This window comes from Suricata suricatta, chromosome 1 (assembly GCF_006229205.1).
Source record: "Suricata suricatta isolate VVHF042 chromosome 1, meerkat_22Aug2017_6uvM2_HiC, whole genome shotgun sequence".
Lineage (NCBI taxonomy): Eukaryota > Metazoa > Chordata > Mammalia > Carnivora > Herpestidae > Suricata > Suricata suricatta.
The window spans coordinates 192,618,411-192,633,562 of NC_043700.1; the positions used below are offsets into that span (position 1 = coordinate 192,618,411).

Consider the following 15,152-nt stretch of genomic DNA (forward strand, 5'->3'; position numbering starts at 1 on the left):
GGGGGGGGGGGGGGGGGGGGGGGGGGGCGCGGGGGACTGCCGAGAGGAAGGTCAGGGCCACCGCACGGCAGTGTCTGCACCTGCAACAGGGATTCAGGCTAGCCACAACCTGGACACCCTGACACTCACGTGCTCGTTTCTCAACGAGCCCATGTGAGACCGTACCCACTCCCCGGTTCCTTCCCATCCCGTGAAATCCACTCTCCCTCTCAAAAAAAAAAACGTTATGAAAAAGATTTCTGGCTACAATTTTCTCACCTTCCACACTCCCCACCCCACCTTACTTGCACCCCCGCGCAGGCTTGCCTGAGAATTCCAACTCAACAGAAGGATGATTCTTCTAGAAAGAGATCCCAGCTCTCCCATCCTAATGGGACTTCATGGGCACCACCATTTGCCTACCTTACTCCCTCCCACCCTCAAACAATTTCAAAGCCTGCCTACCCAACGCTCAGTGTGAGCAAGAACACGGGTAACTGGAACTCAAACACAACCGGCAGGGATAGAATCTGGAATGATCACTTGGGAAACTGCTATTATCTTACAAATATAATAAGCTTTTTTAATTACCTACAAACCAGCAATTCTATTGTATAAACACTCTGATAAGGAATTTTACGTGCCAACTTGACTGGACTAAGAGGTAACAGACAGATAGTAAAACATTATTTCCAGGTATGTTTGTGAGAGCGTCTCTGGAAGAGATGAGCATTTGAATCTGCAGACTGAGTAAAGACGTTCCCCTCACCATCCATTCTACTGAGGATGCCCTGGGACAGGAGAAAAGGCTGGGAGGGGCCACCTGACCCTCCCCGCCTCAGCGGAGACACCTACCTCCAGCCCTGAGACATCAGCACTCCTGGTTCTCGGGCTTTCCAACTCAGACCAAGACTCACACCACTGGCCCCTGGTTCTCAGGCCTTTGGACTGAATGACACCACCAGCTTTCCTGGGTCTCCAGCCTGCAGAGAGCAGATTGTGGGACTTCTCGGCCTCCGTACCCACATGAGCCAATCCCTGTAACAAATCTCCTTCTCTCTCCTCCCTTCTTTCCCCTTTCTCCTTCTTTTTTTCCTCCTTTCCTATCCCCCCTCCGCCCCCAATCCCTCTTTCCTATTGGTTCTCTTTCTCTGGAGAGTCCTGACCAACACACAGGCTAACAAAACCCTTACAAATGAGTAACTGGAAACAGGTATACAAATGCCCCGACAGCATTTTTAACAATCATTAATAATTGTGTAAAAAAAAAAAAAAAAAGCAAAACTGTATATCTGTTAACAAACTTATTGATGAGTAAATTATATACAGTGACATACTGAATTCTATGGGAGTTATAGACGGATTACATTTGTGAAGAAGTGCAGCTGGCCAGGCAGCATGAGGAATTTATAACAATGACACAGAGACGACATAAACATAAACCATTTTCATAAAAATCAGAAACAAACAAAACTAAACAACTTACTATTTAGAGATACACATATAGGCAATATAATTTTTAAAGGAATTTTTAAATAAGTGAATGATAAATATAAAATTCAAGGGTGGTGGCTGCCCTCTCCCTCCGGATCTGGCCTCCCTGCCTTCACAGTCAAGCATCTTCTAAATCAGCACCGGAAGCTGGCTTTCTCGGCTCCCTCACCACCACCTTATCCTGCCCACAGCTCCGTCTGGCCCCCACTCCACATCCCCCAGCGCGGGTCCAGCAAAGGCCAGATGCATTCTCTTTGTTGCCACACTCAACACCTCATACCTCTTCTCGGTTAACTTTTCAAAATGTGCGTTAGGAGGACAGCTGGGGACAGTCTCTCCTGGTCTTGATGCATCTATGAAGGCTGTAACAGTCCGCCTGTTCTCTCCCGTCCCTCCCCGCTGGGCCATTTCTCAGCATCCATGCAGCGGACAACCTTGACACAAAGTGCAGGTGGTCCTGAACCCGGACCAACACAAACCCACTGTACCCACGGCACATGTGTGGGCCTCTCCACTTCACAGACATGGGGTTTGGGGAAGGGGAGGGAACAAGAGGGGTGGACATGGTCATGCTCATGATGGGTGCTGCGCTGTGAGCAGTAAGTCCGCAGTCTCTGACCCAGGAGTCTCATGTCCCCTGCCAACATCCATGAAATAGTAACAAAGCAGCTTATCACCATCAAATATGGCAAAAAATCAAATCCCAGGCCCACCAACTACTGTCCACACCATCCTTCAAATGACTGCCTTCACTGGGCGCTGATTAAGCACCAACTCTTTATTTTAGCTCAGGTCATGACTCCGTGGTTCCTGAAGCTCCAGCTCCTGAGATGGAGCCGTGTGCTGACAGTGTACAGCCTGCTTGGGATTCTCTCTCTCTCTGTCTCTCTCTCTCTCTGCTCCTCCCCTGCTCATGCACACGTGCTCTGTTTCGCTCTCAAAATAAATAAATAAACAGTAAAACTCAGTTCTGGTCATCACGCTTGCTTGCTTTTCTATTTCTCGGAGGCCTGCTGTACAGTCATCTCTGTCTCAGATGTCAGGTGTTCTCTACAACTGCCTCCTTAATATTCCACTTTTCACCCCCAGTCTTGGGGGTTGTGCCAGTAACCACGGTTGAGAAGGTGAGTAAAAGTCATCTGTGTTTCATGAGTGTTGCAGGGCCACCCAGCAATACAGAAAACATCGGAGACAAACTGACTGTACCTTGAAATTGCAACTCTTGAAAAAAAACACTGGGGGCGGGGAGCACCCGGGGGGCTCAGTTGCTTAAGCATCCGGCTTCTGGCTACAGCTCAGGTCATGATCTCAGGGTTCGTGGGTTCAAGCCCCGCACTGGGATCTGTGCTGACCGCTCAGACAGAGCCTGGAGCCTGCTTCGGATTCTGTGTCTCCCTCTCTCTCTGACCCTCCCCTGCTCGTGCTGTCTCTGTCTGTCTCTCAAAAATAAATTTAAAAAAAAAAAAATGAAAAAAAGGGGGGAAAAAACTGGGATTCTAGTTGAAAAAAGGAAGATCGAAGACCTGAGTCATAAAATAGGGGTCTTGCAATGTCCATTCAATTAGCAACTTACAAAGGTTACAATTACATCTATACTGACAAAGCTAGACAACGAAGAATGTAGAACGCATCATTTAAAATAGAATAAGCAGGGGATCCTGGGTGACTAAGTCGGTTAAGCGTCTGCCTTTGGCTCAGGTCATGATCTCGAGGTTTGTGGGTTCGAGCCCCGCATCGGGCTCTCTGCTCTCTCAACTCACTTCAGATCCTCTGTCCCCCTCCCTCTCTCTCTGCCCCTCTCCTGCTTACGTGTATGTGCTCTCTCTCTAAAATAAATAAGTAAAATCTTAAAAAAAAAAAAATAGAGTAGAATAAGCAAAAGTCAAACACCTAGGGATAAACCTTTTTTTTAAAGGAGCAATGGCATAACACAGAAAAATATAAAACTCTTATAAACAGGAAAAAACTCCTATTACTAGATTACCGAGAATATTAGAAAGAAATTAATTTTCCTACTGCTGATTTATAGACTCAGTGCAGTCCCAGCCAAATCCTAGAAGGGTGTGTGGGTGCACGTGCGCACGCGCATGCAAGTTGACAGGATCATTTTCAATTATACGGAAGTGCAAAGAACCAATAAGACATTTTTGAAGAATAAGGGTAAAAGGACTTTCTGAAAATGAGATTTATCACAAGCTACAGTAATTAAGACAACGTACTATCGACATGAACAACACGGAGCCCAGAAACACACCCACACACACACGCAGGTGCATGAGTTATACCAAAGGCGGCACTACAAAGCGGGGGCAGGAGAGGCAGGGGCAACAGTCATTTCCGGAAATGCTGCCAGGGAACTGGATTCCCACACAGACGTAAATCTAACCTGACCTTTACCTCACACTGCACACAAATATAATTTCAGTTCCAGGAGGGCTGCGGTCTAAACACGAAAGGCCAGGGCAACAAGACAGCCCGGGACCGCGCCGTTGAGTGCGGCAGCCCCTGGTCGTGCGTGCCCGCCGGGCCCGTGAAACGTGCGCGTCCTGAGCGATGCGGCTGTACCCGGAAAAGACACAAAGGGTTCTGAATATTCCAGATGCAACGAATTGAAAGTATCTCATTTATATTTTCTATATTGAGTACAGACTGAAATAATAGCTTGGATCCACTGAGAAAAAAATAGGATACGTGGCCACTAAATCATTAGAATTACTCACATGGCGGCCTGCAGTAACTACTAAGGAAAATTTTGAGAAATCTGACTAGATTAAAAATGAACTTGTGTTCTTCAAAAGACACTAGAAAGAGTGACAAGGTAAGCAAAAGAGGCACTGGTGTCTGCAGTACGCAAAGCCAACAAAGGGCTCGTATTCAACACACTTAAAGAAGCGCCCTGACAGGGCGCCGGGGTGGCTCAGCTGTCACATGTCTGACTCCTGACTTTGGCTCAGGTCATGCTTTCATGGTTCATGAGATCCAGCCCCGCATCAGGCTCTGCATTGATGGTGCAGAGCCTGCCTGGGATTCTCTCCACCCCCCTCCCTTCCCCTGCTCATGTTCTCTCTCTTTCAAAATAAATAAATGAACTCAAAGAAAAAAGAAGTCCCATCTATCCATAAGAAAAAGACAAAGACAAATACAGTCGTTCCCTTTATCCGCAAGGAACACGCACGTGACCCCCCGGGGATGCCTAAGCCCGTGAGTGTTCTATACCCTATCTACGCTGCCTTTTTCCCTACACTTTCATACCGATGATAAAGTTTAATTTATGCAGGAAGTACCGCCAAGAGATTAACAACAAAACCTGATCATAAACTAGAGCACGGGTAACAATAAGAGATGCGTGAACGTGGTCTCTCTCTCCCTCAAAACGTCTTACCGTCCTGCCCTCACCCTTCCTGTGATGACGTGAGATGCTGACGTGTCCGCGCCTGGACACGAGGTGAGCTGAGCGGCGTGGGCGCTGTGACCTGACACCAGCCTACCGCTGACCTCCGGACCACACATCGGGAGGCGGATCTCTTGCTTCTGGACTGGCCACCTGTGGGGACTGAGACCATGGGAGGGGACACAGATAAGGGGACACGGTACTCCAGTGGAACGGCAGCTCTCTGAACGTGGTCCATGGGCCCTTACTAGTCCTGGACACCCTCCAACCAAGTCCACTGGTGAAAGCTATTTTCACACTAATATCTAGGTGTTATCTGCCTCTTCCGTATGTTGACCTTTGCACTGGTGGGCACAACTGCCAGCACCTTGGCAAGAACGCAAGTCACGGAATAAAGTGCACTAGTAGTGACCGTTCTTCATTTCCAGGCTCTTAGTGTAAAAAAAGCCAGTTCCACTGGGGTGCCGGGGTGACACAGTTAAGAGTCTGACTCTGGACCTCAGCTCAGGTCATGATCTCACAGTCTGTGAGTTCAAGCCCCGCATTGAGCGCTGTGTTGATAGTGCAGAGTCTGCTTGGGATTCTATCTCCTCTCTGCTCCTCCCCACTTGTGTTTGCATGAGGACGGGCACACTCTGTCTCAAAATAAACAAACATAATAAAAATAAATAAACCGGGGCGCCTGGGTGGCTCAGTCGGTTCAGCGCCAACTTTAGCTCAGGTCAGGATCTCACAGTTTGTGGGTTCAAGCCCCACACCGGGTTCTGTGCCAACAGCTCAGAGCCTGGAGCCTGTTTCAGATTCTGCCTCCCTTTCTGCCCCTCCCCCGCCCATGCTCTGTATCTCTGTCTCTCTCTCAAAAATAAACATTAAATTTTTTTTTTAATTTTTAAAAAGACCAGTTCCAGGGTGTGTGGGTGGCTCAGTCAGCTGGGCATCCAACTTCAGTTCAGGTCATGATCTCACTGTTCACTGAGTTCGAGCCCCGCATCCGGCTCTGTGCTGACAGCTCAGAGCCTAGAGTCTGCTTCGGATTCTGTGTCTTCCTCTCTCTCTCTGCCCCTCCCCTGCTTGCATTCTCTATCTCAAAAATAAATATACATTAAAATTTTTTAATTAAAAAAAATAAAAGGCCAGTTCCACTAAAGAATGCTCTTGATGCATCAAAACCATGACCTGTGCTCTACCCCAGCCTCTGGGATACCCACGTCTCTGGGCTATCCTAAGTGATGAAGCACGAAGTAGGCATAAAGCATTCCAGCAACGTTCCCAAGAAAGGCACTGTGCACTCCGAGCTGAATGAGCCACTTCCCCCAGAGCCATCGAGAATGCCTGACACACCAAACTACGGCTATTCAGACTTGGATAGGGGCAGTCTTCTCAAAAATGAATGAAATGAGCCCGTCACTTCCAGGAAAACAGCTGATGCCATTTGTGGCCAATCAAACTATGAGCTTTCATGCACATGATCAGAAGTCTGGAAAACCTGTTATCTGTCACTGTGGGCTCCAAAAAGCTTCTTCACTTTAAGACTTTTCTGCTGACAGTAGTGGTGATAGCAACAAACTTAATTACTGTTTCATATTTTACATTGCAACTAACCATTAAGAAACTATTACTTGTCACGGTTTGGAGCAGTATCAAAAAAGAACCTCCACGATCACCTGAGAAAGCTATGAAACTACTTTCTTCATATACTTCAATCAAAATAACCAAAAACAAGAGACTGAACACAGAAACAGATATGAGAATCTAGCTATTTCTATTACCCAAACAAAACCATGCTACTCTACTCATGAAATTATTCTGTTTTGGAAGGTAATTTTCATTTTAAAATATGCTGTTAATCCTAACTTGAGTTAATTTTATAAACTCTCTAGGACTCAGTGATTTCTTTCGCACATGCACATACAACATCATGTGTGGTGTGCTCCAAGAGCATCATACATAGCAGCAAAATCTGGAAATAACAACAGTATAGTCAAAAAGGTGAACAGTGGATAGAAATGAAAATGAAGAAACTACAATGTTTACGCATCTGAAATACAACAGTGAACAAAATAAGTCAGGGACAGAATTATGCGTACGGAAGGGCATTTTCACAGGAAAGCTGACGGCAGCGTGCAGGCGCAGCGGACCCAGGCACCAGGCCTGACAGAGAGCAGTGCAAACTGCAGGGAGGGGGCAAACTCCGGGCACGAGGGCAGGGCTGGCTGCAGCACAAGAGACGAGCTATGGGTGATGCCGAGTTGTGACCTGCATGGTGGAAGAAATAAACCCAAACAGGTCAGCAACCACAGGAAGTGACACGGTCATCTCAGCGCTGAGACCAAAGTCGGTCTACCTTCATGCTGACTGCGCAAGACCATCTCTGACACACCACGGCCAGGAGCACAGCAAAGGAGGGGAAGAGCAGGCGGAGCTCACACAGCTGTGCGGACAGCACACCACACAGGCCTTCGGGAGAAGCCACGCACGCTTCTGCGCAGTAAGGGAACCCCACACCAAGATTTAGTCGCCTTAACATGTATTGACCTGCGCAGCTTTAAAATGCAGAGCAAAAATGAAACTCCTTCTAAAGAAAAGAGGACAGATACACACGCACGGCAGGAGTTAGCCGCCCTCACTCAGAAGCCCACAGAGGAGTAAGCACAGTCAGTGCTAGCACGGGAGGAAAGAAGAGCACAGTTAACAAGGGGTTGATTTAAGGGGTGAACAGAGTCCTCCCCACCCTGAAAGCACAGTTCCACAGACACGGGGCATTTAGGAAAAGTTAACACGCTTTAGTATGACTGACTGGGAAGGAATCGTTACAATGGAGTCTAAGATATCCAACAGCATTAAATTAAAAGTCAATGATTAAAAGTCATTCAAAAGGCCTATATTCGGGTATTTACAAAGACTTCTAAACAATTCATGGCTTAAAAGAGAAATAACGAAAACTGGGTAATATTTAACATTGACCCAATACAACTAACATTCAAATCTGATACTGTAACTACGGGTTTCCAGCACATATCAGAGCAGAGTAAGAAAAGCCGGCAGGTGAGCTCACGCAGGAAGATGGGCAACCACAGAGAAAGACGAAAATCCAGATTTGTGCTCACGAGCAGCAGGAGCTGTGTGATGGCCCCCGGCTCCTCCCCGGGAAGCCAGAAAGTGAGACAGGGCTGTGTCCCCGCTGGCCCCCAAGCAGGCTGGCACGCACAGGTCCCCACAAGGCCCGCAGGTGAGGTCAGCGAGGAACGCAGCTCCCCGAAGCGGCTGGCACCCCAACTCCAGACACCGGTCAGCAGCCCTCAGAAGAGGCTTAGAAGCGGACAGCACCCCACCTTGCCGCGGCCTCCAGAGGCCTCTGCCAAGGACAAGAAAGTGAGAGAAGCCCCCGTCTCCACTTCCTGATGGAGGTCTCCGACGCACGACCCCATGGTGTCCGCCATCACCACCTTCTGACACACAGGACGGAACGTCTCTGGAGGAACAGACCTGAATCTGCGCACCCTGGGAGCCTTGGGGAGACGGAGAACGAGCAGGAGACAAGTGCGAGGGGCCGATCGGCACTGCTCTCGGCTCAGCTGCGGCACAGACTCGGCACGTCTACACCACACACAGCAGTGGCAATTAATCAAACAGAAAGGAGAGGGATTTTTTTCCAGCTAAAAAGTTCTTTGAAAAGACAAAACTGACAGAGTTCTAGCAAGACTGTTAAAGAAAGAGACAGGACAAATAAGGCATAAGGACTTGTGCGTGCAGACTGGTAAGAAGCGAAGAGTCCGCCTCCAAGTGCTTTCACACCAATAACTCTTAACAGTTTCTCAGAATATAATTCACCAAAACTACCTGGAAAAGAAATGGAAAGCCTCTTACCCACTGAAGAGCCTGAGCCAGAAGTTTATCCCTTTCCCCCAAGTGCACAGGGCTGCGGAGAGGCGGGGACCGCCAGGAGCTCAGAGGCAGGTCATGTGAAAGACGGACAGTTCTAGAGCATCTGCACTGTCCTGGGCATGAGCCGGGGCAGAAGAAAGCATGTGGGCGCGTAAGAGAAATTACCCGAAGCAACGAAGGCTTAGAAAGATGAACAGGGAAGGGCACCCAAATTCCAAGGCTGTGGGGGCTCAGGTGTGAGCTGAGCTGCGCAGGCCAGAGGGTGTGGTGGGTTTGGGAAGACAGGAGAAGGACACAGGTTCACGCCTTTCTGTGGTGAGGTGACGAAGCCGGAGGGACATCTCGGCGGCCGGTTCCCAGCCCCGAACCATGGGGTCACGGGGCAGCAGGGAGCCGAGGCCCCGGTTTTCTCCAGCAGGTTCCCACCAGGTGGAGGGAGGGACAGCCTGGAGCCAAGTCCCGGGCCAAGAGCTCAGGGGGCTTTGCAAGCGAGTGACGGCAATGCTGGGTCACGGAACTCCGGCTGTTCTAGAACAGAGTGGTCAGAAGGACCTGCACCCAAAGCCCCCTGACAAAAACCACGAAAAAACAGAAAACGCGAAACCAAGCAGGACCGGGACGTGCCAGCGTGCAGGGGACATCTGAAGGGACGACCTGCGGTGGCTCCGGACACCACTCGGTCCAGGGCGGGGGGAGGCATACAGCGTCGGGGCCGATCTTGTCGTACTCTGCCGCGACTCGTGGGGGCGCGTGCTCACCTAGGAAAGGACAGTTCAGCTCCACCTCCACTCAGTAAGCACCTCAAAGCTCCCACACCGACAGTGAGAACTGGTCGTTCTGGGCCGCCAGAGGGCTGACGTGACCACAGAACTGGGCACGTACCCCGAGCCCCTCTGAGGACAAGGGGCCCCTGCACTGCCCCACGTCCCTCTAACGTGGGCTAGAAGGAAACAAGACTCGTGATGAGTCCTGGAGGACCGGCCGTGGCCGGTGTGGCCTTGCCGGGCCGCCCTCTCTCCTGGAGGAAGAAGCGTTTGCTGTGGGGGCGGCCGGGGCTCATCCGCTGGGAGGAGAGGACTGAGTCTCCACCGTGGGAGAAAGGCCCAGGACCCGCACGGACACAGGGACAGGTCTGTCGCACCCCAGACCCCTACAGATACAGGCAGGGTCCGGCCTGAATCACAGGGCAGGGGCAGGACCAGGGGGAGAGCGGCCCCCAGTGCCCCAGGCACAGGGCTGCCTGAGGCTTCAGGACGAATGGCGGGGAGAGGCCGGACAGACAAAATGCCACAGTGGGAGGCCCCTGCGGGGAAAGCGAGGGCAGCCCGAGCGCGAAGGGAGACCGTCCCGGCCCACACGCCACTCCAGACACGACTGTGCGGGGCCAGCTCCGGGGCTGAGCGGGCTGACCCGGCCCCCCGGGGGCACGGGAGGGTGCCGTGAGTCAGCGCACCCCTCCCTCCCACGGTCTCTTACACACACTGCCTCCTATTGCCCCAAACAGTCTGAGAGGTACAGAAAACAAAAACCAACACCGCTCAGGGCAGGAGAGTACAGTTCTACAGAAACTTCCAGAAGAGAGCAGGAGCACATCCCAACTCCTCTTAGGAGGCCCTGAGAGGCGTCAGGGAGCAGACCTCAGGCAGACACCCTTCATGAGCACAGCGGGAAGGGAAGTCCAGAAAGAACGGCCACAGAGGCCCGAGCGAGCTCCACACAGCCTCCTGCCGGCGGTCCAATTCTGGAAACCACCCAGCGTTCGTCGTGGTGGCTGGACAAACGGTGTAGTGTCGCTCTGCAGTTCACCCACCAACCGAAAGGAACGAACCACTGAGGCACGACGCTCAGGGCACTATGCCAGGTGGGGAGGGTACGTGACACTCTAGAAAAAGCAGAACCATGGGGACAAAAATCAGGTCAATGGTTCCAAGGGAACTTTTGGGGACAATAGAAATGGTCTACATCTTAGCTCAGAGTGGTGGTTACACACTATAAATTTGTCAAAACTCACTGAACTATAAATACACTTTCAAAGGGTGAATTTTACTAGATGTAATTTATATCTCATTTTTATTTTATTTAAAAAAATTTTTATACTTACTTTTGAGAGAGAAAGAGAGAGAGAAAGAAAGGGAGGGGGAGACAGAATCTGAAGCTGGGCCCAGGCTCTGAGCTGTCGGCACAGCCTCACTGGGGTTGGAACTCACGACCGGGAGATTGTGACGGAGCCACCCAGGCGCCCCTAGATCTCATTTTTAAAAAAAAAGGCCAGCAAGAACACCCAGCCTGAGCAAAGAGGCCAACTTTACAAAAGCAACGGAAGGTCGAGGCCTACAGACGTCAGCCGACCCCTCCTCCGTGGTGCCGGCGCTCCCGGGCGCCGCTGTGACACAAGAGCCGGTCTGCCGACTGCTGCCCGGGGCGGAGCGGGGCCCGGAGGCCGGAGGGCGCTGCAGGGGGAGGCGGCGGGGCGGAGCGGCCGCCAACACGCCCCCCGCCCTGCGCACTTGCTTCCCACGAGAGAAATGGGGAAACGGTCACGGTGAGGACACACAAAGGACACTAAGCGAAATAATAAAACGATCGAAACAAGATGATCTGAGGGTGAAGCCCTTAACACCGACTATGCCATCTTCTGAATCCTGCGGGGGCGCCACAGTTTATTCGTTTGCGTGTGCACGCACCTATTTATTAACTCGACTATCTGGGTTTCCTAAATGTGCCAGGCAAGGCCCTGTTCCCGCCAGAAAATCCACAGAAACAGCGGCGCCTGGAGCATGCGCTCCAGGGAAGAAGCCGAGGAGGAGGAAGCGCGGGGAGCGCACGCGCAGAAAGAGGTGCTGGGACCGGGGCGGGGCAACGCGGTCAGCGGCGCGCCCAACTCCTGATTTCGGGTCAGGTCAACTCACGTTGGGGAATGCCAGCCCCGTGCTAGGCTCTGCACCGACAGCACCGAGCCCTGCTTGGGATTCTCTCTGTCCCTCCCCTGCTCTCACTCTCTGTCTCTCTCTCAAAATAAATAAACTTAAAAAAATAGTAACTAAAAAAGAAAAAAGAAAGAAAAGAGGTGAAAACAAAGCACAGGAAAAAGGGCACATGAGGAGGTGGAGAGAGAAATCAATTTTTATTCTAATAAACAATGAGATCTTGGGGCGCCTGGGTGGCTCAGTCGGTTAAGCGTCGGACTTTGGCTCAGGTCATGCTCTCTCAGTTCCGGGAGGTTCACACCTGCGTCGGGCTCAGTGCTGACAGCTCAGAGCCTGGAGCTGCTTCAGATTCTGTGTCTCCTTCTCCCTCTGCCCTTCTGCTCACATTCTGTCTCTCTGTCTCTCAAAAATAAACAAACATTAAAACAAAAATTTACAAAAAAAAACCAAAAAACCAAAAACCAGAGAGAGAGAGAGAGATCTTGAGGCTCAGCTGCTCAAAGGCCAGCACAGAACTGTTCTGCCCTGCCTTCACGGAGCGCCTAGAACACAAGGCCCTGGCCCGGCAGCAGGCGGGAAGCAGCCGCAGAGAGCGGGAAGGAAGAAGATTCGCGCTGTGTGGCAGCCAACAGGCACACGTGACCTGGAAGGCAGTCCCGGTCAGAACACGCAGGGGCGGGTGCTGGTGCTGGCGCCTGTGTGCAGAGAGCATCAGGGGACGACGGCTTAGGAAACAGGCAGCTGCTTACAGGCAGAAAGAAAAGGGACAGAAAAGTCCTAGGATGTGGGGCCTCATGTGGTTGCCAAAGCCAAGTCGTTCCAGAACCCACAGAGCAGACCAGGGAGCCCTTTCAGGGCCAAGGCCACTACCACACCTCAGGGCCAAAGAGCAGACGAGGTGGCCCTCCTATGTGAGCCTCAAGTCCTCAAGAAAGCCTCCTCAGAAAGCTGAGGAAAGAAATCAAGGGAAAACTGGGGGGCGGGAGGCAGAGTTAAGAACTGTGTCTGGGGAAAATTTTTAGGTGAGTTACCAGCACACGAAACTGGCTAGAACCAGACACGAAGAGCCTCTGAGCTTTTCAGCAACTGCTTTGCCAAAGAAATCCTGAGACCAGACTCACAAAGCCAAAACGCATCCTTTGGTCCCCTCCCCGAGCTTGCTGACTGAGCTGTGTGACCAAGGAGGGCAGGTGGCCCCCGCTACCCACTGCTGGTCTGGACAGGAGACCAGGAGGACGGCCCCAGAGGGTGGAGCAAGCGACCAGAAGATGGCAGAAGAGCATTTCCTTCCAGAAAGCCAACCCCAATGAATGACCTCACTGCCCAACTAGCCCACGCTGTCCATGCTGGACACTCACCGATGGCTGGTCGAGGCCACTGCGCCTCTCCTCCTTCTCCACAGCCCGCCGACAGTCCGGGCACACCCACAGTGGCAGATGCAGCACGCTGTTGCCCTTGGGGGCCATGGAAAGGGCCAATTTGCTCGCAGTCTTAATTCCACTCTCCAAGAATGAAGAGTCTTTCCGTTCACTTCTGCACAGAAGACAATAATCCCCAGCAGGGTAGGATGGTGTTCTATGATTCATGCCAAAATTAAAAGGAGTCTGAAATAGAAAAAAGATTTCTATTTTCAAAACATGTTCCATAAAGCCGAGATCATTTAAAAATACTATATAGTTTTAAAATTATAATGTATGTGCATGTTTATATAAGCATCTAATAGGTAATCTGTTGAATAAAGCTATACCTAGTGTTCTAGAAATCCACCATACTTCAAATAAATAGCACCATAAAGAACATCTCAGAAGGAGCTAGAAAGTGTCCACTTAGCCCCTTCACCCAGACATCTGTTATTACTCCCCTCATGTGCTGAAAAGTGTGCACCTCAATTTCCACCCGGAGGACACCAGGACTCTTGGCCATCAGCAGAGGTTAAAGCCGCTATTCCAGAGGCGTGTGCACACGAGGGCTCACCCCCAAGGGAGTAATTGTGGCCTGTGTGTGTGTGTGTGCGCGTGTGCATGTGTGTACGCAGATCCCACCACCTCGGGGGTGGTGTTCCTGCTTCAGGGGCGAGAGAAACAGCAGGAGCCGAATGCACCGCGCCTCCCAGACCCAGCCCCCCTCCCAGCGCAGCAGCGGTTCCGCTCAGTGCATCTCCAGCCACCTGATTTCAACATGTGCCTTTTCAAATAGGTAAGGGCAAGATCATGACCCTACCTACATTCTCTTCAAATGGTATCAACCACCCTATCAGAAAAGAAAAATGAGCCTTAAAAATACACAAACTCCAGAGATTTAAAACAGGCCTGAAAACACACGGTCAGCAAGCAGGGGCCTAGAGTTTACCTCAAATGAATGTGAGCCCAAGACTGGTCAGCTGCACCAGAGAAGCCAGCCCGCGGATCCTGAGAGGCTCACGGAGGCGCAGCTGGGGACAGGTGAGCAGGGAGGCCAGGCACGGCCTCAGAGGCAGGACAGCTGTGCCAAGGCTCCCAGCCAGGGCACATGTAGATTAAGGTGACACAAACGGCCCAGGCCTCTGCTGCCATGGGCCTCCTCAGGTGGAAAGGTGGACGGGGACCCAGGCCAAGGTTTTTCGGGCTGGAACTCTGGGGTATTTTACAAAGTCTCCAGTTCTAGCCGAGGCTCCTCCCAATACGTGACCCGGCCCTGCCCAGCCAGCAGCCTAGCTCCTCCCTCTGTCCACGGCCCTCTCCCTGCTCTCCGGCGCGCAGGCTCACATGTGTCTTGGGCTGTGCCTGGTAGCTGGGTGACAAGTGTGCGTTTGCATGGCTGGCCCCAAGGCCGAATGAGTACTCTCAAAAGGCCGCAGGCTCCATCCTAAATCCCAGGAGGGCCAGCAGGTGTCAGGTGCTTCAACGGGGGCTGAATGAATGAATGAGAGAGGGGACGACAGCACCACTAGGACACAAAAGACTCGCACGGGTACTCCTACCTGCCTTTATAACCCAGTGACCAAAACGGTCCACATCTGTCATATCTGCAGCTTCCACTGATTTAACCAAATCCAGCTCGGCAGCCACGTGAATGTCTGGGCTGCGGAGGGGAAGGAAGTGAGTACTGTATCCCAGTGAGTGGTATTCTAGAAAATTCCAGACTACTCAAACCACAGAACACCATGGGAGCAGATGTCTTTCTCTGTCCCAACAGATCCAAGATGTAGAAATTATGACAACTTCAAAAATCACACTGATTTAAAACCACCTCCCATCCCCAGGCCTATGGAAAAAACCCGTCACTAACAACAGACACAGCCTTCAGCTCTTTCTAGGCCACTTTCTAATCAGAGAAGGAGGCACTGGGCTCCCAGGTCACGAAGTTCCCAGGCCAGAGATTACAACATCAGAGCCAGAACGGACTTGAGGATACCCACTTTGGCTCCAGATCAGCCTGTCCGTCTAGGATTTACAGGAAACCACCATGTGCCAAGGCCCTCGTCCAGGCACTGGGGA

The 15,152-nt window shown here is 51.3% G+C and overlaps 1 protein-coding gene across 3 annotated transcripts in view; it reads right to left on the reverse strand.

Annotated features, from left to right (window-relative positions):
- Positions 1-582: 582 nt before the first annotated feature.
- LOC115299894 (protein FAM193B-like) overlaps positions 583-15,152 on the reverse strand; it is a 39,278-nt gene continuing 24,708 nt past the window's right edge. Inside the window, exons 2-3 of one of the 3 annotated variants that reach the window (XM_029949441.1) lie at positions 13,035-13,280; positions 583-962 (exon numbers count right to left, since the gene is read on the reverse strand). In XM_029949441.1, the coding sequence (XP_029805301.1) occupies positions 915-962; positions 13,035-13,280 (294 nt within the window). In that variant the 3' untranslated portion in view covers positions 583-914. Of the gene's footprint in view, positions 963-4,672; positions 5,027-10,417; positions 10,632-13,034; positions 13,281-15,152 lie in introns of those variants that run through there. The other 2 variants (XM_029949433.1, XM_029949451.1) reach the window with 2 other exon arrangements.